General features: G+C 34.9%; 1 protein-coding gene across 1 annotated transcript in view; it reads left to right on the top strand.

The window, feature by feature from the left end:
- INPP4B (inositol polyphosphate-4-phosphatase type II B) overlaps window positions 1-23,325 on the top strand; it is a 501,415-nt gene that overhangs the window by 127,612 nt on the left and 350,478 nt on the right. The window contains exons 4-5 of the mRNA XM_008685432.2: window positions 15,932-16,140; window positions 18,193-18,237. Of these exons, the coding sequence (XP_008683654.1) occupies window positions 16,050-16,140; window positions 18,193-18,237 (136 nt within the window). The 5' untranslated portion in view covers window positions 15,932-16,049. The remainder of the gene's footprint in view (window positions 1-15,931; window positions 16,141-18,192; window positions 18,238-23,325) is intronic.

Here is a 23,325-nt window from a genome sequence, read left to right as displayed (position 1 = left end):
TTTATGCCTGTGGCAGTCCTCTGGGCTTCCCATCACTTAGAACTGAATTCTTCTCTCATCTTTCAATATGTTACATCTTTCCCCTTTAATGACTTCCCAATCCAGCCTAAAAGCTGTTTGATCATGTTTGTATTATTACATTCTTGGTTTCACTCTTCTCTCACTGCATCAGCAGGCCAAACCCCTACACTGTCAGCTAAATTATCCTTCTCCAAGAGACTGCTGAACCCTGTTGGAGAAAGCCACACCACTAGTCAGGCTGAGAGCTCTACAAATCGGTGGTCTCCAGGCCTGCTGAACCCAGACATCCGCCTCCACTTGTCCCCTCATCTGGTACTCTTAAAGGCCAACCCAAACCCACCTTTCTTGTCTAAGCTCTTACCCAACCTCCTTCCCACTTCCTCTCAACACACAACTTTGCGTTTTTAGATAGTTAAATTTATAACGAGTACTTAGGACATACCAAAGGTATAAAGAAAAATATAGAAGACGCTCTGTACCTGTTACTCAGTTTAATAAACAAAACTTTCCCAATATAGTTGAAGTTTCTTTTGTTTCCCTTCCTGATCACATGCCCTCACACTCATCCTCCCAAACATCATAACGATCCTGATTTTAGTGTTTATCATGCATTTCTCTGTGGTTGTACTTCACGTGTCTGTACCCCTACAAAATACAGAACTAGAGTACTATTTTACATGTTTTAAAATGTTCTATAAGTGCCATCATATCCCTCCCTCAGTCTTCCTGCCCTCCTTCATTCTTTCTCCTATTTTCTTTATACTTTGTGAAGTTAATCAATGTTGATACATGAAATGAAGATCCATTTTGGATAAAATTAATAGGCTACAGTATATTTGTCCATTCTGTTATTGATGGGCATTTAGCCTGTTTCAGTATTTTTTAACTAAAGTTGATTTATTATGAAAATTCCTTTGTCTTCTGGTATGCATTTTTAAGAATTTTTCTTGAATATAACCTTAGAAGTAGAATTGCTTTTCAGCTTAGATCATTGATTTGGGAACTTCTTGTCTAATAAAAACATTTAATACTATAAATCTCCCTCTAAGCACATTTTGATATGTAACATCGTGACTTATTCTGATTTAAATGTACCCCCGTGCGCACACACACACACACACACACACACACACATTTTTATTTTAGTTTGTTAAGGTTTGTTTTACAACCTAGGATATAATCTTAATAAATATTCTATGTGTACTTTGAAACAAAATATATATTCTGTTGTTGAATGAATTGTGTAATAACTGTCAATTAGGTCGAGTTGTTGGTAGTATTATTTAAGAATTCTATATCCTCACTGATTTTTTGTCTACTTGTTCAGTCCATTGCTGAAGAGGAAAGTTGATGTCTCTGAGTACATCAGTGTGGATTTATCTATTTCTCCTTTCAGTTCTTTAAGTTTTAGCTTCATATATTATGAAGTTCTGTCGTTAGGTGCATTTACCTTTAGGATTGTTACATCTTCTTTGTGAATAACCATGTTCTCATTTTATAATGTTGATATTCTTTATACAAAACCTATTTTATTTAATATTACCATAGTCACTGCAGTTTTCTTTTGATTAGTGTTTCCATGATATAACTTTTTCAGTCCTTTTGCTTTTAACCTATCTATGACATTATATTTAATTATGAATATGAAGCTTAAATCAGGTCTTTTTTAATCCAAGCTGATAATCTCTTTTAATTGGGGTGTGTGTGTGTGTGTGTGTGTGTGTGTGTATAGCTTGCATTTAATGTGATTATTGATGTGGTTTGTTAAAAACAAACGTTTTACTATGTATCTTCTATCTATTCCATCTGTTTTTGTTCTTTTCCTCTGCCTTTAAATTTATTTTGTGTTTTTTGTTATTCCATTTTACCTCCTCTATTGGCTTATTATTTATACTTATTTTTAAAAAGTTATTAGTAATTACTCCCAAAATTACCATAAATATGTTAATTAGTCTAACTTCCAATGTTTCAGTGATATAATTGTATACTGTACTTTTAGTGTAAGAACTGTAGAACAGTAACTCCCCATTCATCCCTGTAATTTCTTCTTGCTATTGATGTTTTCTTTTTCTATATGCTATAAGCATATAATACCTCACTACTGTTTTTGCTTTGGGCCAGTGGTTACCAAACTCTGGACTGCCAGCCAAATCCTGAATATTAATTACTTTTACAAATAAAATATTGTAACACAACCATGCCTCTTTGTTTACGTATTGTCATTGGTTGCTTTTACACTGCATAGTGTAGTTGAATGGTTGTGACACAAACTGTATAGTCCAAAAAGCCTAAAATATTTACTATCTGTCTTTCACAGAAGTGTGCCACCCCCTGCCTTAGGCAATTATCTTTTATAGTCGCTACAGGTGAGAAAAGCTGAAATTAACATCTGCTTTCATTCATACCATTTGTAGCACTCTCCATTTCTTTTGTAGATCCAAGTATTTCTCTGTTGTGTCAGGCTTGAAGAGCTTCCTTTAGTATTTCTTGCAATGCAGGTCTGATGATAATGAATTTGTCAGTTTTTATCTGTCTGGACAAAAGTCTTTATCTCTCTTAATTTTTACAAGTTATTTCTACTTTGTATAAAATTCTGGGTTGATGTTTTCTTTGTTTCAGAACTTTCAAGATGTCACTTACATACTAACAAGAAATCCAAAATTTTTTCTTATTTTTGTTACTTTTTATGTAATTTGCCTTTTTTTTTTTTTTTTTGCTTTGGTTGCCTTAAAATTTTTCTCTTTATCTTAATTTTTCAGTAGCTTGAATATGATACACATAACATTTTTTTTGGTTTGTTTCATTTGCTTATTTATTGGGGTATGTGTGTAGCATTACTCTGGGATTTTTTGAACTTCTTGGATTGGTGTCTTGATATTTAATATTTTTGGAAAATCTTGGGCCATAATCTCTTCAAAAACCTTTTCTGTCTCTTTCCTCTGAGATTCAAATAACACATATATTTTGTTTGGTATTGTGTTACATCTTTTGAATGCTTTCAGGCATTTTCACTTATTTTCTTTGTGTTCCAGTTTGGGTGACTTCTGTTAGCCTCTTTTCAAGTTCACTGATTATTTCCTTGTTGGTGTCTTATCTATTAATGAGATTGTTAAAGCCATTCTTCATCTCTATTTTTGTTTTACATTCCTAGGAATTGCATTTGATCATTTCCAATACTTTCTATCTCTGTTAAAATTCTCCATCTGGTCATGCAAGTTATCCACCTTTTCCATTACAGTCTTTAGTACATTCTATTTCTAATAGTTCCAACATTTGGGCCGTATTTGAATCTGGTTCTCTTGATTGCTTTTTTTTTTTTCCTCTCTTTTTCTGTTGACTATTTTTCTTTGTCTTTGTGTTCATCTTTGTGTTCGTCTTCTTTGTCCAGTGTGTAGGATAAAACAGCATGAAACAAATGGTACTTATGCATTTCTCTTTTTCTACTAAGCCTTTAATTTGAGTCGACCTAGTCCGTAACGGACCTGGGTTTGGGTTTTGTTGTGGCTATGGCTACCTTCAGTGCATCACCAGTTTCAAATTCCTCTTGCATTCATTTGTACCTAGAGTGGGGTTTGGGGGGGCTGGAGACTTTGTTCTCCACTCTCCTCTGAAGGCTTTTCCTCACAGCTTCTACCTAACAGAGGTTTATTGTTCATGCTTTTATGCCTCCCCCAGTGGTAGACTGCTGCTACTAGTTCTTTGTTTGCTGGACTGGTAGTCGGGATTAGAGACATTCTCTGTTGTACTATTTCAGTCTTGATTTTAGGTAAAATCTGTATTCTTGGGTCTTGGGGATAAAGCTTTCTCAGGGGTCCTGTCCTTCTCTTAGCAAGAGAGAATCAGAGGATCTCTGATGATCTGATCCCAGGAAACTTCTCAGCACCCCTCTTAATTGCAATGAGTCTTCACCTGGGCCCCAATGGCAACAGTCTGCAGCTTTTGTTCTGGAGGGAGGAGGGTCCAAGTGGTGTGTCTTCAGTGACTGCGGCTCCTCTCTCACAGGCCTGAATCACCAAGGGATGCTTTATCCAGATTCCCAATTTGTTTCCAGTCTTTCTCATGAGCATCTGGTGTGGATGAAGACAAGTCTGTTAGTGAATGCAGACTACCTTGAGTTTATGGTTTTCAATATCTCTGTACTTTCATAGTAGCTCACTCCTGACTTTCAGTGAGTCATTAAATATTTTGGCTGAACTCTTACTACCAGCTTATGTGAGGCCTGACATCTCTTCCTTCCGTGGAGGGAAGCTCTGTTCCAGGAAGACATTTGCCATTTCAGGCTCGTTGGTTCCTCTGAGACTTCTGCTCTCAGATTAGTTAAGGAAAAGCTGTGATTTTATATATTCAGCTTTTTCTTGAGTTTCTGGTGGGAATAATTAATTGTCTTTACATTTTTGTATATCCTAAACTGAAACCGAAAGTTTCTGTGTTACAAATATATTTCCCTAGTATATAATTTGTTACCTCACCTTTTATGGTATCTTTTACTTAAAGAATATTTTTTTATTTTAATGTAGTTAAATTTATTAATATTTCCTTTATGGACTGTGCTTCTGAAGTCAGGTTGAGAAATGTTTTGCACTCCATAGTTCATAAATATGCTTTATTCTTGAATGGGATAAAATGAGGCCATTGGGGAGAATATCCTCAAGTTTCTGTTCATACTTTTCAAATCATGCCCCGTTTTCTCTTCACCCTCCCGCCCTCTCATTACAGCAGATTATATCATCTAAATTTTTTCTTGCCCCATCAGTCATCTCCCTTTCTCCTTAATCTTCAATTTCTCTTTTGTTTTTTTGTCTGTGTCCTTTCAGCATTTATATATACTCAGGTGTTCCCATTCTTTTTAAGAAAAGCCATCACTTTTTTTCTGTATTCTTTTATTTTCTCCAGTTATCTTGAGAGATAATTGACATGCACCACTGTATAAGTTTAAGATGTACAGTATGATGGTTTGATTTACATATATTGTGAAATGATTACCATGGTAGACCTAACATCCATCTTCTCAGATAGATACAATAAAAATAAAATAAAATAAAATAAAATAAAATAAAATAAAATAAACTTTCTCCTTTTAATGAGAACTCATAGGATTTACTTTTAACAGTTTTCCTATATATCATACATCAGTTTTAGCTGTCGTCATCATGTTGTACATTACATCCCTAGTAATTACTTATCTTATAACTAGAAGTCTTTACCTCTTGACCACCTTCCCCCAATTTCACCACCCCTACCCTGTGCCTCTGGTAACTGCAAATCTGATCTTTTTTTCTAGGAGTGTGTGTGTGTGTGTGTGTGTGTGTGTGTGTGTGTGTTGTCTTGTTCGGATTCCAGATATATGTGAGATCAAAGACAAATAGTATTTGTCTTTCACTGACTTATTTCACTTAGCATAATGCTTTCAAGGTCCATCCATGTTGTCACAAATGGTAGGATTTTCTCATTTTTTATGACTGAATAATATTCCATTATATATATAATACCACAATTTTACAATTTATTTATCTGTCTATGGACACTTACATTGTTTCTGTCTTGGCTATTGTAAATAATGCTGCTATGAACATGAAGGTGAGGATCTCTTTTTCAGTTACTGTTTTTATTTTCTTTAGATACATTTCCAAAGGTTGAATTGCTGGATCATATGGTAATTCTATTTATTTTTATTTTTTTTTTATTTTTGAGGATCCTTCATACTGTTTTCTATTGTGGCTATACCAATTTACATTCCCACTAACAGTTCCCATAAGGTTCCCTTTTCTCCACATTCATGGCATGACTTGTTATCTCTTGTCTTTTTGATGATGGCCATTAAAACAGACATGAGGTGATATTGTGCTTTTAAATTGCATTTCTGTAATGACTAGTGATGTTAAGCCTCTTTTCATTTACCTATTGGCCTTTTATACATCCTCTTTGAAGAAATGTCTGTTCAGATCCTTTGCCCATTTTTTAAATTGGGTTATTATTGTTTTTTTTGATGCTGAATTGTATGGGCTTGTTACATATTTTGGGGTATTAGCCTCTTATTATATATTTGGTTCATGGGGCACCTGGGTGGCACAGCGGTTAAGCGTCCGCCTTCGCTCAGGGCGTGATCCCGGTGTTATGGGATCGAGCCCCACATCAGGCTCCTCTGCTATGAGCCTGCTCCTTCCTCTCCCACTCCCCCTGCTTGTGTTCCCTCTCTCGCTGGCTGTCTCTATCTCTGTCAAATAAATAAATAAAATCTTTAAAAATATATATATATATTTGGTTCACAAATATTTTGTACTATTCCATAGGTTATCTTTTCACTTTGTTGATGGTTTCTTCCACTGTGAAGAGACTTATTTAGTTTGAAGGCATCCCACTAATTTATTTCTGCTTTTGTTGCTTACGCTTTAGGTGTCATATACAAAATTCCGTTACCAAGACCTATGTCAAGGAGCTTTATTCCTATGTATTCTTCTAGGAGTTCCATGGTTTCTTACATTAAAGTCTTTAATCCATTTTAAGTTAATTTTTGTGAGTGGTGTAACATAATGGTCAAGTTTTATTCATTTATTAAAATATTATTTATTTATTTGAGAGAGAGAGAGCGGGGGAAGGGGCAGAGGGAGAGAATATCCAAGCAGACTCCTGCTAAATGTGGAGCCCGAAATGGGGTTTGATCCCACAAACCATGAGATTAGGACCTAGCCAAATCCAAGAGTCAGAACCTTAACTGTCTGAGCCACCCAGGTGCCCCAAGTTTCATTCTTTTACATGTGAATATCCAATTACCCCAGCACCATTTATTGAAAAGACTGTCTGTTCTCCATTGAGAAATATTGTCAAATATTAGTTAACCATATATGCTTGGGTTTATTTCTGGCCTTTTGATTCTGTTCCATTGGTCTATTGCTTTGTGTTTTTGCTAGTACCACACTGTTTTGATGACTATCTTTCTAGTATAGGCTGAAATCAGAAAGTGTGATATCTTCTGCTTTGTTCTTCTTTCTCAGGATTTCTGTGACTTATGGTGGTCTTTTGTGGTTCCATCTATGTTTTAGGAGTGCTTTTTCTTTACTTTGGTTAAAAAAAAATGTCATCGGAAACTTGATGAGGATTGCATTGAATTTATAGATGACTTTTGATAGTATTGACATTTTGGCAATATTAATTCTTCCAATCCATGAATATGGGGTATCTTTCCACTTATGTGTGTCTTCTTTGATTTCCTTCATCAGTGTCTTGTAGGTCACATAGTAGAGAACTTCCACCTCCTTAGTTAAATTTACTCCTAAGTATTTTATTGTTTTTGATGTAATTTTAAATGGGTTGTATTTCCTTTTTTTTACAAAATTCATTGTTGGGGTGCCAGGGTGGCTCAGTGAGTTAAGCATCTTACTCTTGATTTTGGCTCAAGTCATGATCTCGTGGTCCTAGGATTGAGCCCTGCATCAGGCTCTGTGCTCAACATGGAGACTGCTTGTCCCTCTCCCTCTGCTTCTCCCCCCAATCTGTCTCCTTCCCTCAAATAAATAACTAAATATAATCTTTAAAAGAAATTCATTGTTAGTATATAGAAACACTACTGATTTTTGAGTGCTAATTTTGTATCCTGCAACTTTACTGAATTCATTGATTAGATATAACAGTTTTTTGGTTGAGTTTTTAGAATTCTCTGTTTATAAAAGTTTTACTTCTTCTTTTCCAATTCTGATTCCTTTTATTTCTTTTTCTTGCCTGATTGCTCTAGCTAGGACTTCTAGTACTATGTTGAATAGGAGTCATGAATGTATGCAGCTTTGTCTAGTCCCTGATTTTAGAGGAAAAGTTTTCAACCTTTCCCCATTGAGTATGATGTTAACTGTGGGATTGTCATTTTTTGTTGTGATATTTTGTTGAGATATGTTCTTTCTATGACTAATTTGTTTAAGAGTTTTTATCATGATGGATGTTAAATTATGTAAATGCTTTTTCTGCACCTATTAGATGATTATATGATTCTTTTCTTTAATTCTATTAATGTGATCTATCACATTGATGGATTTGTGTATGTTGAACCATCCTTGCATCTTAAGAGTCTTACTTGGTTGTGATATATAATGTGCTGCTGAATTTGGTTTGCTAGTATTTTATTGAAAATTTTTGCATCTGTATTCATCATGGAAATTGGCCTGTAGTTTTATTTTTTAGTAGTGTCTCTTCTGGTTTTGGTATCAGGATAACACTGGTCTCATAAAATGAGTTTGGGAGTATTCCCTCCTCTTTAATTTTTTAGAAGAGTTTGAGAATGATAGGAGTGAATTCTTCTTAAATGTTTGGTAAAATTTACTGGTGAAGCCGTCTGGTCCTGGACTTTTTTGTTGTTATTGGAAGAGTTTTGATTATTGATTCAATTTTTTTTGCTAGTAATTGGTCTATTTATATTTTTATTCTTATTTATTTAATCTTGGTAAATTTTATGTTTCTAAGAATTTTTTTCATTTCTTCTTGATTGTCCAGTTTATTGTTATATAGTTGTTCATCATGATCTCTCTTTTATTAAAAGATTTTATTTATTTATTTATTTATTTGAGAAAGAGAGAGAGAGAGAGAAGAGCATAGAGGAGGGTCAGAGGGAAAGGGAGAAGCAGACTCCATTGAGCAGGGAACCCGATACGGGGCTCATTCCCAAGACTCTGAGATCATGACCTGGGTAAAAGGCTGATGCTTAACTGACTGACTGACTAGCCACCCAGGCACTCTCATCATGATCTCTTATGGTCCTTTGAATTTCTGTGGTATCAGTTATAGTGTCTCCTTTTTCATTTATAATTTTGTTGATTTGGGTCCTCTCTGCTTTTTCCTTGGTTAGTCTAGCTAGGAGTTTGTCAATTTGTTTACTTTTTGAAAGAACCAACTCTTAGTTAATCTTAGTTAACCAACTCTTGGTTAAGCTTTTCTACTTTTTTCTGTTATTTATTTCATTTATTTCTGCTCTAATCTTTATGATTTCCTTTTATTATAACTTTGGGTTGTTTGTTCTTTTTCTAGTTCTTTAAAGTGCAGGTTAAATTGTTTATTTGGGATCTTTCTTGCTTCCTAATGTAGGTATTTATTTCTATGAACTTCTCTCTTAGAACTGTGTTTGCTGTATCTCACAAGTTCTAGTATGTTGTGTTTCTGTTTTCATTTGTCTTAAGAAACATTTTTATTTATCCTTTAATTTCTTTTTTAATCAATTGGCTATTCAGGGTAGTGTTGTTTAATTTCCATCTGTTCCAAGTGTGAATTTTCCAATTTTCGTCTTGTTTTTTATTTCTAGTTTTATTATGTTGTGGTCTTAGTCTTCTTGAATTTGCTAAGATTTGTTTTGTGCCCTAACACATGATCTATCCTAAAAAAATGTTCCATGTGATCTTGAGAAAAAATATATTTTGCGTTGTTGGGCATAATGTTCTGTATATATCTGCTGGGTCCATTTGATCTATAGCATTGTCCAAATCCACTTTTTCCCTCATTGATTCTCTGTCTAGATGACCTATCCATTGCTGAGAGGGGTATTAAAGTCCCAAACTATTATTGTATTTTTGTTGATTTTTCCTTTTAGCTTTGTTTTGTTCTGTTTTTTTAATTTTGTTTTGTTTTAGCTTTATTTTTGTTTTATACATTTAGATGTGACAATATTGAGTGTATATTTATAATTGTTGTTTTCTCTTGATGTATTGACCCCTTTTTCATCATATAATGACCTTCTTTGTCTCTTTTTACCATTTTTAATTTAGTGTTTTTTTGTCTGATGGAATTATAGCTACCCCTGCTTTATTTTGGTTACCACGTTCTTGAAATGTCTTTTTCCATCCCTTCATTCTCAGTCTGTTTGTCTTTAAGGCTCAAGTGAGTCTCTTGTAGATAGCATATTGATGGATCTTGTTTTTTTAAACCATTCAGGCATTTCATCTAAAGTAATTATTAGTATGTAAGGACTTACTTTTGCCATTTTGTCAATAGTTTTCTGGTTGTTTTGTAGATCTGTTGTTCCTTGGTTTTGTTTTTGTTTTATCTTGTAGTCTTTTTTGAGTTTTGTTTTTTGGTATTTGTATGCTTTGACTTTTTTGTCATATTCTTTTGAGTAAATACTACAGGATTTCTCCTTGTGGTGGAAAATCTTAAAAGATCTTAAACATATCTTAAGTTTAAATTTAAAAATATATTTTAAAAAAATATAAAAATATCTTAAACTTACAACACCGTAAACTGATAACAACCTAACTTCAATAGGGTTTGTAAACTAACACTTTTACTTCTCTTCCACTTCACAGTTTAGGCTATTGCTGATACAATTTACATGTTTGTTTGTTTTTTTAATAGTGTTCCTAATAAGGGATCATCATAGTTATGATTCTTTTAACTACTTTTTTAAACTTTCTAATTAGGTTTATAAGTGAATGATGTACCACTACTGGCAGACTGCAGAATCTATCTATGACTCTATATTTATCATTATCTCCAGTGAGATTTACACTTTTTATATTTTTATGATGTTAATTAATGTTCTTTTACTTTTTTTTTTAAAGATTTTATTTATTTATTTTTGCGAGAGAGAGAGAGCACGCGTGTGTGTGGGCACATGAGTGGGGAAGGTGGGCAGAAGGAGAAACAGACTCTCCGCTGAGCAGGGAGCCCAACATGGGGCTTGATCCCAGGGTCCTGGGATCATGACCTGAGCCAAAGGCAGACGCTTAACTGACTGAACCACCCAGGCAGCCAGTATACTTTTACTTTCATTCAGAGAATACTCTTCAGCATTTCTTGTTAGGCAGGTCTGGTGGTAATGACCTCCCTCAGCTTTTGTTCGCCAGCAAATTCTTTTTTCTTCCTTTGTTTCTGAAGGTTAGCTTCACCAGGTATAGAATTCTTGGTTGACAGTCATTTTCTTTCAATATTTTGAATATGTTATCACATTCTCTCCTGGCCTGAAAAATTTCTGTTGAGAAATCTGCTATTAGTCTTATGGGGGTTGTGCTGTATGTAACTTCTCTCTTTTCTCTTGATGCTTTTAAAATTCTTTCATTGTCTTTGACTTTTGACAATTTAATTATACTGTGTCTCAGTGTAACCCTATTAAGTTTAACCTCTTTAGGATCTCATGGTTCTGGATGTCCATATCTCTCCCCGGGTTCAGGAATTTTTCAGCCTTACTACTTTACATATACTTTGTGTCTCTCTTTCTTTCTCTTCTCTCTCTGGCATTTTCATAATGTGCATATTATTTATTTTTATTCTATTCTATAATTTATGTAAGCTTTCTTCTCTCTTTTTCATTCTTTTTTTCTTTTTCCCTCTCTGACTGGTAATTTTCAATGTCTTATCCTTCAGATGAGTGATTTTTTTTTTCTTTCTTTTGCATGGTCAAGTCTCCTTTTAAAATTCTCTATTGAGTTATTCAGCTTGGTTATTGTATTTTTCAACTCTAAAATTTCTATTTAATTGCTTTTTTGTTGGTAGCTATTTCCTTATCAAACTTCTCATTGTGTTCATGCATTGTTTTTCTAATTTTATTTAGTTGTGTATCTGTATCTTCTTATAATTCACTTGACTTCTTTAGATAATTATTATGAACTCTTTGTTTGACAGTTCATAGAACTCTATTTAGGATCGGTTATTGGTACTTTATTAATTTCCTTTGGTGATATCATATTTTACCTGATTTTATTTTGTGTGTGTGTGATCTTATGTCCTTATTAATTCTGTCTGTTTATTTGAATAATTGGGCTCCTCTTCTAGACTTCAAAGTTTTCTTTAGTAGAGACAGCTCTTCAACAGTCAGCTTAGTTTGGGTTTCTGGGTATGTCTTCTGGTAATGTCCTTGGGCAGGTGAGCCCTGCTATTATGGTCAGTTTTGGAGCAAACTCTGAAGGGAAGGTGTGCAGTGGGTGCCATGGGCTGAAAACAGTTGGATAGTATTATGGGCTTTGTTCCCTAACCAATTGAAGCTGTAGGATGGGCTCCATGCTTGCCTGGATTCTCTGGTGAGGCTTACTAGATGGTCAGGACTGGGTTCAATATTTTGGTAGTGGGTAGAGCTATGAATTGACTTCCCTTCCCTGGCAGGGCAGTAGGATGGGACTCAGGAGCTTTATCATTTATTTTGGGGACCTGAATCAAGCCAGAGTATGCACTGAATTCCCTGGTCCAGTGAGGTAACTGGTTTTGCTCTGCAGATAGGGGAAGCCACAGGCTGTGCTGTCTGTTCAAGTACCACTGTATATAGGACTCCTGAATGAGCTGTGCAGCTTCCCACATGCTCTAGTTAGGTTCCTTGGTTGGACAGGCTGAAAGTTGTATTCAGAGATAAGTGGGGTTATAAATCAGATTCTCTCCCAGGAGCAGTGGGAGAAGCAGCTCTAAAGCCATAAAGCTTTTTGTTTGTTGTTTTAACTCAAGACAACCCCCACCCCCAAGTTTCCTGACTAAACATGGCCACTAGGCTTGTTCTGGAAATTATTGGTTCTGCCTGCCCACCTCTCAGCTGGAGTGCCACGGGGCTGCACAGCTTCCTGGAAGTGCCAGCCCTTCAGATTGGGTGAAGCTGGAAGACACTCTCTACAGTATATCTCAGCTCCCTTGGTAGCCAGTAGGGGGAGGGGCCGCTCTAGGCTACTCTCAATCTCCCAAACAGGTTCTCTGGTTGAGAGAAATAAGAGCTAACCTCAGCCTTGTCTGTGAATTAATCCCTTTGTCTGTATGTAGCACTGGAACACTCCACAACTAATAGTGGCTTTGCTCTGGGGGTGATCAGCTCTGTCTGCCTCACTCTCAGCTTGAGTACCATAAGTCTGCAAAGCTTCCAGGAGTTGTCATCGGAAGATATTCTTGGCTCCCTTGCCTGGGCAGGAGGAGAAGGTGCCACTGCAGGGTAGCCTCAATTTCTCAAACAAGCTTTCTGGTTGAGAAGGGCTGGGAGCTACCGTCTCTTAATTTAATGACCTTGTTTACTTGAGAAACACCCATTAAGTAGAGTGATGACATTGTTCCCTTGGTTCTTCTCTGCTGCTCCTCCTATCACTGCCAGTGCCTTTACCAGCTAACCTTTCTTCTTGCTCCCTTGAATGGTTTTGTGCCTTAAGGTTCAGTCTTCAGTCATCCCTTTTTCTCACTATATGCACTTGCTTTCAGTGACTTCTTGAATCTCTTTGACTTCAAATAATAGCCAATTATTTCCAAAAACATACTTTTCTAGACTTAATATCTCTCCTGGAATCTAGACTCATGTATTCAACTGTTTTCCAAATATTTTAAGACATTTCAGAAACAACATGGTTAGAACTAAACTCCTCATCCTTGACTAAAATCCCTCCTTCTTTATACTCCGGATAGTTTAGTGGTCCATGATTTACTAGTTTTTACCTGAAATTCCTGTCTTTCATCATCTCAATTCTAAATTGTATCTAATTCCATTACTTAGGCTAGGTAATTCCATTTAATAGCCTTTTACCATATTTAGTAAATTTTTTTTGCAGATTCTCTTCTCTAGTCATCTGTTTCTATTTTGACCTGGATTCTCTTTATTATTTTATTTTCCTAGAATATTAAAATAACCTCCAAGGAAGTTGGTTTCCTTATTACGTTTCCACCTTCTAGTACATTCTCTACTTTGACATCCAGTAAACTTTCTAAAAATCGAATATAATCATGTCACTCTCTTACAGTAGGTATATTTAATGTGGCTTCTTTCTGCTCTAAGAATTAAGTTTAGTCTCTCTAGCCGACTATTTAAAATACATTTGTGGAAAAAGATAATAAAATAAAATATATTTGTGGTATGTAAAAATTTAAATCTATTCTTGTGCAATATCTCCAAACCAAAAAATTTCCAAATAGACACAGAAGAGGAACTATTGTACTTAACCATAACCATAGGTAAATGCTGTATCTACCACTTAGAAAGTGCAGTGGTTTTCTCGAGCTTTTCTAGTAATATAACTGATTCCTTCTGAGGAATGTCCCTTGGTAATAGGTGTCAAACATGAAATTTGTCCTCAAATGCAACAAAGGTAGAATGAAAATGAATAAAATCATAACGGGTTGTCATATGATCCATATCTTATGTATTTGGCTTCATTTGTGAAATTGAATTTATTTTTCAGTTTTGAATGGGTGAGATACGCCTATAATGGGACCATGTTAGTGTGTGTAGGCATCTTAAGTCCTCTCCATCCACCCAAAGGTGAACACTCACTCACACAGAAAGTTGACATTTATTTTATTAATTATTCACCATACTGTGCTGAGCTGTTGTTTTGCTAGAATTTACCCATATTGCCTTAATTAGGTCTCCTTTTCAATTTTTAAAATAACCGATAAAGATTGGGGGTTGAGTTTTTGGTGAAGAAGTATAGGGAAGTTAACAAAGTCCTTGTATCCAAGTCCCACATGCATGGCAGTCTTCCATAGATATTATCCCACTAATGCTAATGAATTTGTCATAGAATGTGGCTTCATGAATATGCGTCTGTCCTTATCAGAAGAGACTTCTAAATTTAAATAGTCAAAAAAATAAAAAGCATTATCTTAATTCAAAATATAATTTTCAAATTGATGGATTTGGTCTAATTGATAGCACAATGGCCCTTTACCCCAGGCCTTTATTCTTGGTTGTATCCTGAGAAGCCAATGTGTATTTATCTGCAATTTTATTATAATATTTTCTAAAGATTCAAGATGCTTTCTGGATTTAATTTTTGCCAGATGATCTTTAAAAACCAGAGCAGAATTACAAATGAAGCTGCTTTGTTAAAACAACAAAGACTAAGGCTGTGGATTAGTGAAGTTGGAGACCAAATCATTATTCCAAACCAAACTTGATTGTCACTATCTCTTTAAACAACATTGTAAGACATTTAAAGATTTCTTATACATTTTAATTCAGGTGGTAACTTGATTTAAAACAACATTGATTTTTTTTTTCCTAATTCATTCTTGGTCTTATATATCAGGCTAAATATCAAAATGAATTTGAAGCTATTGGAGGCTTTCTGCATAGGGTATTACATTCTTGGAGAGGATTTCTTTCCCCCTTGCTGATTTTCATCATCTTACTGTTACTTTCATTTCCCCTTGAGCTTTAGCTTTTTAGAATTATTATTCATTCTTTTCACCATATACTCTGATCATTAACCATTTAAAACTTTATCAGGAAGAGAAGCAAGAGACTCTATGGATAATGATGAGGTTGGAAACTCTCTTGTACAACTTGTTGGCTCATATTGGAAGAAGAGTGTCATGCCAAATTATCTTTACATGCTCATGGATAATGTTCTAACAAGGGTGGATGGAGAGATGAGCATGAAAGTGTAGTTCTAATGGAAGGAATAATAGTAATATTCACCTTGGCAAAACATGCTAATGCCTTGACAAGATGCTATCTGCTCTTGCTGCTAAATTAGATGCATATTAAGTTAGCAGCCCCTATTGCTATCTACTATTTCTTTTTTTTTTTTTTAAGATTTTATTTATTTATTCGACAGAGATAGAGACAGCCAGCAAGAGAGGGAACACAAGCAGGGGGGGTGGGAGAGAAGAAGCAGGCTCATAGCAGAGGAGCCCGATGTGGGGCTCGATCCCACAACGCCGGGATCACGCCCTGGGCCGAAGGCAGACGCTTAACCGCTGTGCCACCCAGGCGCCCCGAGCTATCTACTATTTCACAGGATGAACTAGAAGAGAAAGAATACACCTTTCAGAATCTACAAGTCCCTCATATGACCATAAAATAATTGCCTAGAGAATACCCATTTAACTTAGAGTTTATGGCATGTTCACTGGGTGGATTGATCTTGGACATAAAAGTGAGATAGGCAGGAGGGAATCTGTAGTTTCTACCTACCTTTAATTCTTTATACTGAACTCTGAAATAACTGAGATTTTTGCTGTTGCTATTTCCTAAATGCAGAATTTCAGAGTGGAATATAGGCCTTTAATGTGAAGATACAACTATATTAAACCAGAATCATTGTCAATAATATTTGGACACGAAAATTTGGAAGATTAAACAAGTGTGAAGGTTGATCATGGAAATCAAAGAGGAAGGAGCATCAGAAGAAGGCCAGCACTTTCTTCCCACACCCCAGGCAAGTGATACTGGGGACTTCCAGTTCACAAGTAAGTATGTGTTCCCCTCTCTGTAACTCTCTGAAAATGCAGATTAGGTCAACTAAACACACATGCATGTGTAATCACAGAAACCTGGGTTCTAACAAATGCCATGAAATTATCTTTTTTTCATTTGCACTATTTATTTTGTTATAATGTGTCTATGATGTGCTTCTCATCTTTTATCTTGAGTGAGATAGATGATAGCCTATGAAATGGTTAATTATCAAATAGTAGAATCAAAGTTCTTGAATGTGTATTAAGGCACTAATAAATACTTTTCAAGTAAACCTATTTAGCATTTATATAATATCATGTGAAATTATTATTTTTTGAACATAGAAATGCTCTCTTTAAAATCAAAAGCATATAAGTTGAAAGCATTAGGGATAAATAATAAATAAAAAAAAATCTGAAAGCATTAGGGTACAACGGTTACCCTAGACATGTAGATTGTCACTGCTATACCTGAGAGCACAAAGTCACATAAATAGAGCAAGCATGGAGATTTGCCAAGATTTGCATTTGGGCATTAGAATTGGTTTTTGTGCTACTCAAGTAATTAAAATCATTGGAAGAATTGTATGTTTTCTCTCATGCTTAAAATTCCAGAGTTTTGGTTTTATTTTTCAGCATGAATTCTGTCTTTAGAAAACAGTATTGGTTGGATAAATTTTCTAAGAAATTTGGTTGTCAAAGCTTACAGCAGTTGTTAATTATTTTTTAAAAAATCTACACTATTTGAAATGAACAGAAATCTAACTAATAATTGTCACTCTCATCTCTCTTGGAAAGTGTAAAATTTTTAACCATAATATTGTTAAACGTCAGCAGGAGAAAAAAATAAATGGTTACCATGCAAAAAAGTGTCAACTCTGGGGACGCCTGGGTGGCTCCGTCAGTTAAGCATCTGCCTTTGGCTTAGGTTATGATCCTGGGATCCTGGGATCAAGTCCCACACTGGGCTCCCTGCTCAGTGTGGAGTCTGCTTCTCCCTCTGCCTGCCACTCTCCCCTGTTTGTGTATGCGCACTCTCTCTCTCTCTCTCTCCCTGACAAATAAATAAAATCTTTAAAAAAAAAAAAGTGTTAACCTTGTAAATAAAAAATAGATGGTTTTTATACAAAGAGGTGGTTCTGACAATATATTAGTAGTAAATTTAAATTGTATTTGGTAAATGTACAAGTAGAAATAAACAAGAAAATTATTTTTGTAATGTTCTTACATTTATTACCAAATAGTTTATTTTTACATAAATTTTAGTTTTGCTTCTTTGGTCACCCATGAGTTATAATAAGTGGCATCAAAGTTCTCATCCCCTTTTGTTTAGGAAGACCCTGAGCTGTGTGTGGCCATCAGATATCCACATTATCACATTATAGCAAATTATCACTCGGCACAGCCTGAACTTGCTATCTTCTAACCATTGCATGTTCCCATGCCCTTACTTTTGTTCTCAGACTTTCTCTCCACTTCACTCTAAATCATTTAGCCATGTTATTAGATTTCTTAAGAATCAAGAAAAAAGGAATAGAAACATTTATCAGAACATTGGTTTGAGCTATCAGGAATTTGGCATAATAACCACCACCATAATGTCTTTCATCACCTTATTAGGCATAGCTCTATAATTAATAATTTGCTATTTACAGCAGGCCAAAGTGGTTTGAAAGAGAAATCTTCGTAAGAGAGTACTTTTGTGAGGTCATCTTTTTTTAAGGTTTTGCCTTTGTTTACATGCATCTAAGAGAAACTAACAATTGAAAAATACCTTTTAAATGTGTCAAAGCTGCAAAAATATGTTTTTTTCAGTTTCTTTATAGCTGTAGTGCTAAGTAAATCAGTCAAAACTTTAGTCATATTTAGTTCTGCTATAAAGATTATGTCCTCCCTTGAGAACCAACTGCTTATAAATTTGAACAATTAACTAAGTTAAATCTTTCTGCCAAATAATGTATTTATACGACCTGGGCAGGGTGAAGCATAGTAATATGTATTGACATATTTTTTATTATTATGAGTTAAATATCTTTAATCTGAATTTCTACTCATTATTTATAGGTATTCAGAAGACTCCAAATGAACCACAGTTAGAATTCATCCTTGGTAAGGAATTCTATCTGATTTATAGTAATAAATAGAAGAGCAATTTGTATATATAGTTTACAACCTTAGATTGCATATATCATTATATCACTGCTTATATCATTATATAATTTACAAACTTTTATGAACATTGTTCTATAAGAAACTTTCGTTCTTTAAGTTCTTTAAACTTTAAACTTTCGTTATTTTGAGGTGGGTGGCAAGATGGGTAAAATACATGAAAAAGTTTAAGAGTACACTTATTATGATGAGCACTGACAAATGTCATGAAATTATTGGATCATTATATTGTATACTTGAAACTAATACAACACTATATTCATTATACTTCAGTTTAAAAAAAAAAATAACAAAGCTGAGGGGGAAAAAAACTCATTCTAAGTGATGTCACTTCCCCCCATTTGTAAGTAAAGAGAGTGAGCTGTGGAGTAGGTCAGTTCACTACCCAAGGGTATAGGGTTCAGTGGTGGCAGAGTTGTGCCTCTTAACCAGGTCAGCTGACCACAGATTTGATGCCCAGCCCTCATCCTAATACAGTGACTGGACTTTGCTGCCAATCAACATTTCTGGAAATCCATGTGTTTACCTGCTCCTTGAGCTAGAGACTGGGCTCATGTAGTCTTCCTTTATGCCATTACGAGGTTTCTGCCTCTTCTTTTCAATGTCACATACTCAAAAATCCCCTTTCTCTTCCATCTTGATTTTGTGGACAGATCCTTAGTATTTGAGAATTTAGCAATAATTCAAAACTTTGACTTGCTTAAGCAACTTTAAAGATCTGTCACATGTAGAAATTTGTAACTTTGTCCAAGGATGAGTTAAAAACGTACACACTGTGGCCTATCCACTGCTTTAGCTAGTGAGTGGGACCTGCTCTGTGTCTGAATTCGGTATGACTGCAAAATGTCATTAGGGAATTAGCTGCAAAATGGTATTTAAAGAGGGTAAAATATGGTTCATATGAACCATTAGAGAGGGTTTTTTTTCTTCTTATGGTTCTAAAATGTTTTGAAAGCAATGAGGTTTTATAGAATCATACATACAGGTATCCAATTTCCTATTCTGAGACCAGGTATCTAAATCTTTATATATTAATATACATGTTTTATAAAGTTATGGGCAAATCGAAATATGTACATTTACTATCTATGGTAGTTTTTAGTGGTTTGGAGTCTCAATTATTCCAGGAATATATATTTTCATTATATAATTAAATAGATGTCAAATTTATATCCTTTGCTCAAAATATTACATTTTGAAGTGTAACTTATCGAGATAATAACTATACATACTTTTTTGCTTTTATTGTTTCTTCTAATAGAGTTTATTTTTAGAGCAGTTTTAGGTTCACAGCACAGTTGAACAGGAAGTACAGAGATTTTCCATATGCCCTCTGGCCCCATAAATGCATATCTTCCCCTATCAGAGTGGTACATTTGTTACCGCTGAAGAACTTCCATTGACACATCATTATTATTCTAAGTCTGTAGTTTACGTTTGGGTTCATTCTTGGTGTTGTACTTTCTATGGATTTGGATCATGTATAATGGCATATATCTATCATTAAAGTATCGTACAGAGTATCTTCATTGCCCTAAAAATCCTGTGTGCTCAGTCTATTCAGCCCTCTCTCCCCTAACCCTTGGCAACTACTGATATTTTTTTACTGTCTCCCTAGTTTTGTCTTTTCCAGCATGTCATATAGTTGAAATCATACAGTAACCCTTTCAGATTGGCTTCTTGCACTTAGTCATGCGGCTTTGAGTTTCCTCCATGTCTTTCCGTGGCTTGAGAGCTCATTTCTTAATAGCACTGAGTAGTGTTCCAAGGCTGCGATGTAGCACAGATTATCTGTCCACTCACCCGCTAAGGGATATCTCCGTGACTTCCAAATTGTGGTAATTGTGAATAAAGGTGCATGCAAGTTTTGTGTACAGATAGTTTTCAACATCTTTGGGTAAATACGGGGGAGCACTTTGTTATATGGTAAGAGTATGCTAAGTTTTGTAAGAAATTTCCAAATAGTTGCAAGGTGCGAGTACCATTGTGCGTTCCCACCAGCAATGCATGAGAACTTCTGTTACTCCACATCCTCACCAGCACTTAGTGTTGTCAGTGTTCTAGATTTTGGTAGAATTCATTTTTAAAAAATTTTTATTTTTGTTACAAATGTAGCTGAAAGTTGCTGTTACGTTAAGGATTCTAGATTTTTTCTTTTCCCAGGTATTAAGAAACAAAAATGTGAAAACTCAAAAACTTCTGTGGTATCACCAAAAAGCTATACTTTTTTTTTTTTCCTAGAGAGTTCTCAGATGGTGTCAGATATAGAAAGAACTTGTTTCAGAAAGGGATCTGAGTAGCAAAACAAGCCTCTTCACTCACTGTAACTCTTACTACTTGAGCCTTTATTCGTCTCTCATTTTTAAGGGAAGAATTATTTTTTTACTATTTTACTGGAATTTCAAAGAGTAAAGATTTGTTAGAGTAACTTAGTGTATTTCAAAACACAGATAAAGCCTTCTTATTTGCATCCTGGAGAACAAGGTGAAATCTGAAGGAGGCAAAGACAATCAGAGGAGAGGCTATTAGTCAAACACGGAGGCCACCTTTCAAGAGACAGGGTGCCTAGGGCAAATATGTATCTTCTTTTTCAAGTGAAGTTATCTGTCTTGTTCAAAGGCCTAGCTATATTTGTTTTGTTTTGAAAGCCCAGTCAAATTCAGTAGCAATGCTGTCGTCACTTATATTTCTGGCTTTAAATCATCGATCCAAGAGATGAGCAGCTTTGAGAATTAATTGATAATAATATTCCTCCCATTAAAAAAACTTTTCTTTTTTCATATTTATTCAGAAAAACCACTAGAATTCTTAACAACAGATAATTTTATCTTATCACATGGCAAAAAAAAAAAAAATGCCTTACAAGTAAACGAAATTATTTAGAGTCTTCGGGAAATTTTGTTGTTGATCCTGGAAGATATATTCCCCAAACTGTTATGCTTTTGAGCACTTTAAAACCCTCAATTGTAGCATTTCTTTAAAAAAAAAAAAAAGCCTTTTAAAAACTCTTTCAAGGACATTACAATTAAACTCATGTAGGTTTTACTGTATATTTTTTGATACTTTTCTCTTTGAGTTTTTTTAAAATCCCACAAATTCTTTAAGACTTCACCTGCTAACTAGTTAACTTCATAATAATGAGAGAATAATAGTTTCCTAAGTATTTTTTATCATTATTAAAAAATGCATATTTATTTAATCAAAAAATAAGGCATCTTAATAAAAAACTTTTTTAAAGAATTAAACAAAGTAGAAGGCTTTTGTTCCACCTAATTTTTCAAATAGATTTTTGATATTTGATTCCTTGCCAGAATATTCAAATAAATTGAGGATTTCAATGGTCTTGCTTTTAAATTGGGAAAACAGCTTCACTAATTTCCTAGGTGTCATATTGCTTTGTATATTTTCCATTGAGGATTTGTTTCTGCCTTGTCTGTATGCCATTATAAAATCACTGTGTCTGGCAGAATTTCCTCTGCTACATCTTTATTCAAGTAAATGAGGTAGAAGATGCTTAGGCAATTGGGCAAGTTAATTGGTTAAAAATGTCTTGATAACACAAGTTCAGCATTTACTGAAAAAGTGAGTATCTCAGGTCCATTGCCATTGCATTCCAATGGTTTACTGAATTTAAATTATGTAACTCATCCTTATATCTGCAACCCTGCTTCCACATCTTTTTCGTTGTTTCATTTAAATGTGTTGCTACCCTTTTTATGTCCACAAAGAGAGAAATAATTAAAAACCCAAGAGAACACAGATTTTCTTACAGTTTAATAATATTGTTTTTATTTTAACAAAGTAAGCATTTAAAAAGAGAGATCATGGGGCGCCTGGGAGGCTCATTCAATTAAGCATCCGACTCTTCATTTTGGCTCAGGTCAAGATCTCAGGGTCCTGGGCTGGAGCCCTGCCTCAGGTTCCCTGCTCTGCAGGGAGTCTGCTGGTCTCCTTTGCTGTCCCTCCCCCTGCTCATTCCCTCTCTCTTTCTCTCCCTCTCTACAATAAATAAAGAAATAAGGAAATAAAAGAAAAAAAGAAAGAAAGAATAAAGAAGAGAGTCACTTCTTAAAATCTGGGTGCATTTCTTTTGAAACCATTGTGGAAAATATATAGAGAAGACTAATCTTGACAAAGATATAAAAGAACTATTAACCATTTATTAAGTTTATCCTTTCATTTATGCTTATAATGTTTACTTTTATATATCTCCATTTACTAGCTCCAAAGTCAATGGAATACTTATGAGTATGTTTTCATATTTTATGTGGATACTACATATCATAAATCCAAAACAATAGGCACTAATGTATATTAAAATAGGAGAGATGGCGTGTGTGTGTGTGTGTGTGTGTGTGTGTGTGCATGTAGTCCTTATGTTCTTTATTTGACACTGTGAAGCGATATTCTTAAAATGGTTTATACCTTGATGGCTGATACCTAATGGAAGCCAATGACCAGACATAAGGGTGCATCAAAAGACACATTTTAGGCATGTCAACAGCCTCAGTGTCGATTATGATAGGAATGTAAAGACATGGATGCTGGAGTGAAATCTCTAACAATACAAATCATTCATTCATACAAATTGTATTGGGAGCATAGAAAACTTGTAAGTAAATAATTTCAGGTAGTGTTAAGTTCTATGAAGATAGCAAACAGAGCAACTGTATAGAACGTGTTTGGGGGAGAGGTAATTGACTTGGGAGATGGAGGAACTATTTTAGATATAGAGGCCAAAGAAGGCCTCTGTGTATCCGAAGGAACTGAGGATATGGACACTTATTTAGAAAGTGCCCATACTGAACATAAGACCCAGGTGACTTTCTCAGCAAGAGGGCCTGGCTATAGTAAATATTTGTGCAGCAAGTAATAGGGTTGTAGGAATGGAAATACTGGGGCTCAAGGGTAATGAATTGGATTGCTGGTTTGATCAGGAATGAAACCAAGTTAGGAGCTGATCTGGTCTTGTAGTAAAAAAAAAAAAAAAAAAAAAAAAAAAAAGCCTCAGAGGAAATGGTAGGATAG

Source organism: Ursus maritimus, unplaced genomic scaffold (genome assembly GCF_017311325.1).
Source record: "Ursus maritimus isolate PB19 unplaced genomic scaffold, ASM1731132v1 scaffold_11, whole genome shotgun sequence".
Lineage (NCBI taxonomy): Eukaryota > Metazoa > Chordata > Mammalia > Carnivora > Ursidae > Ursus > Ursus maritimus.
This window is presented reverse-complemented; position numbering and strand designations above follow the sequence as displayed.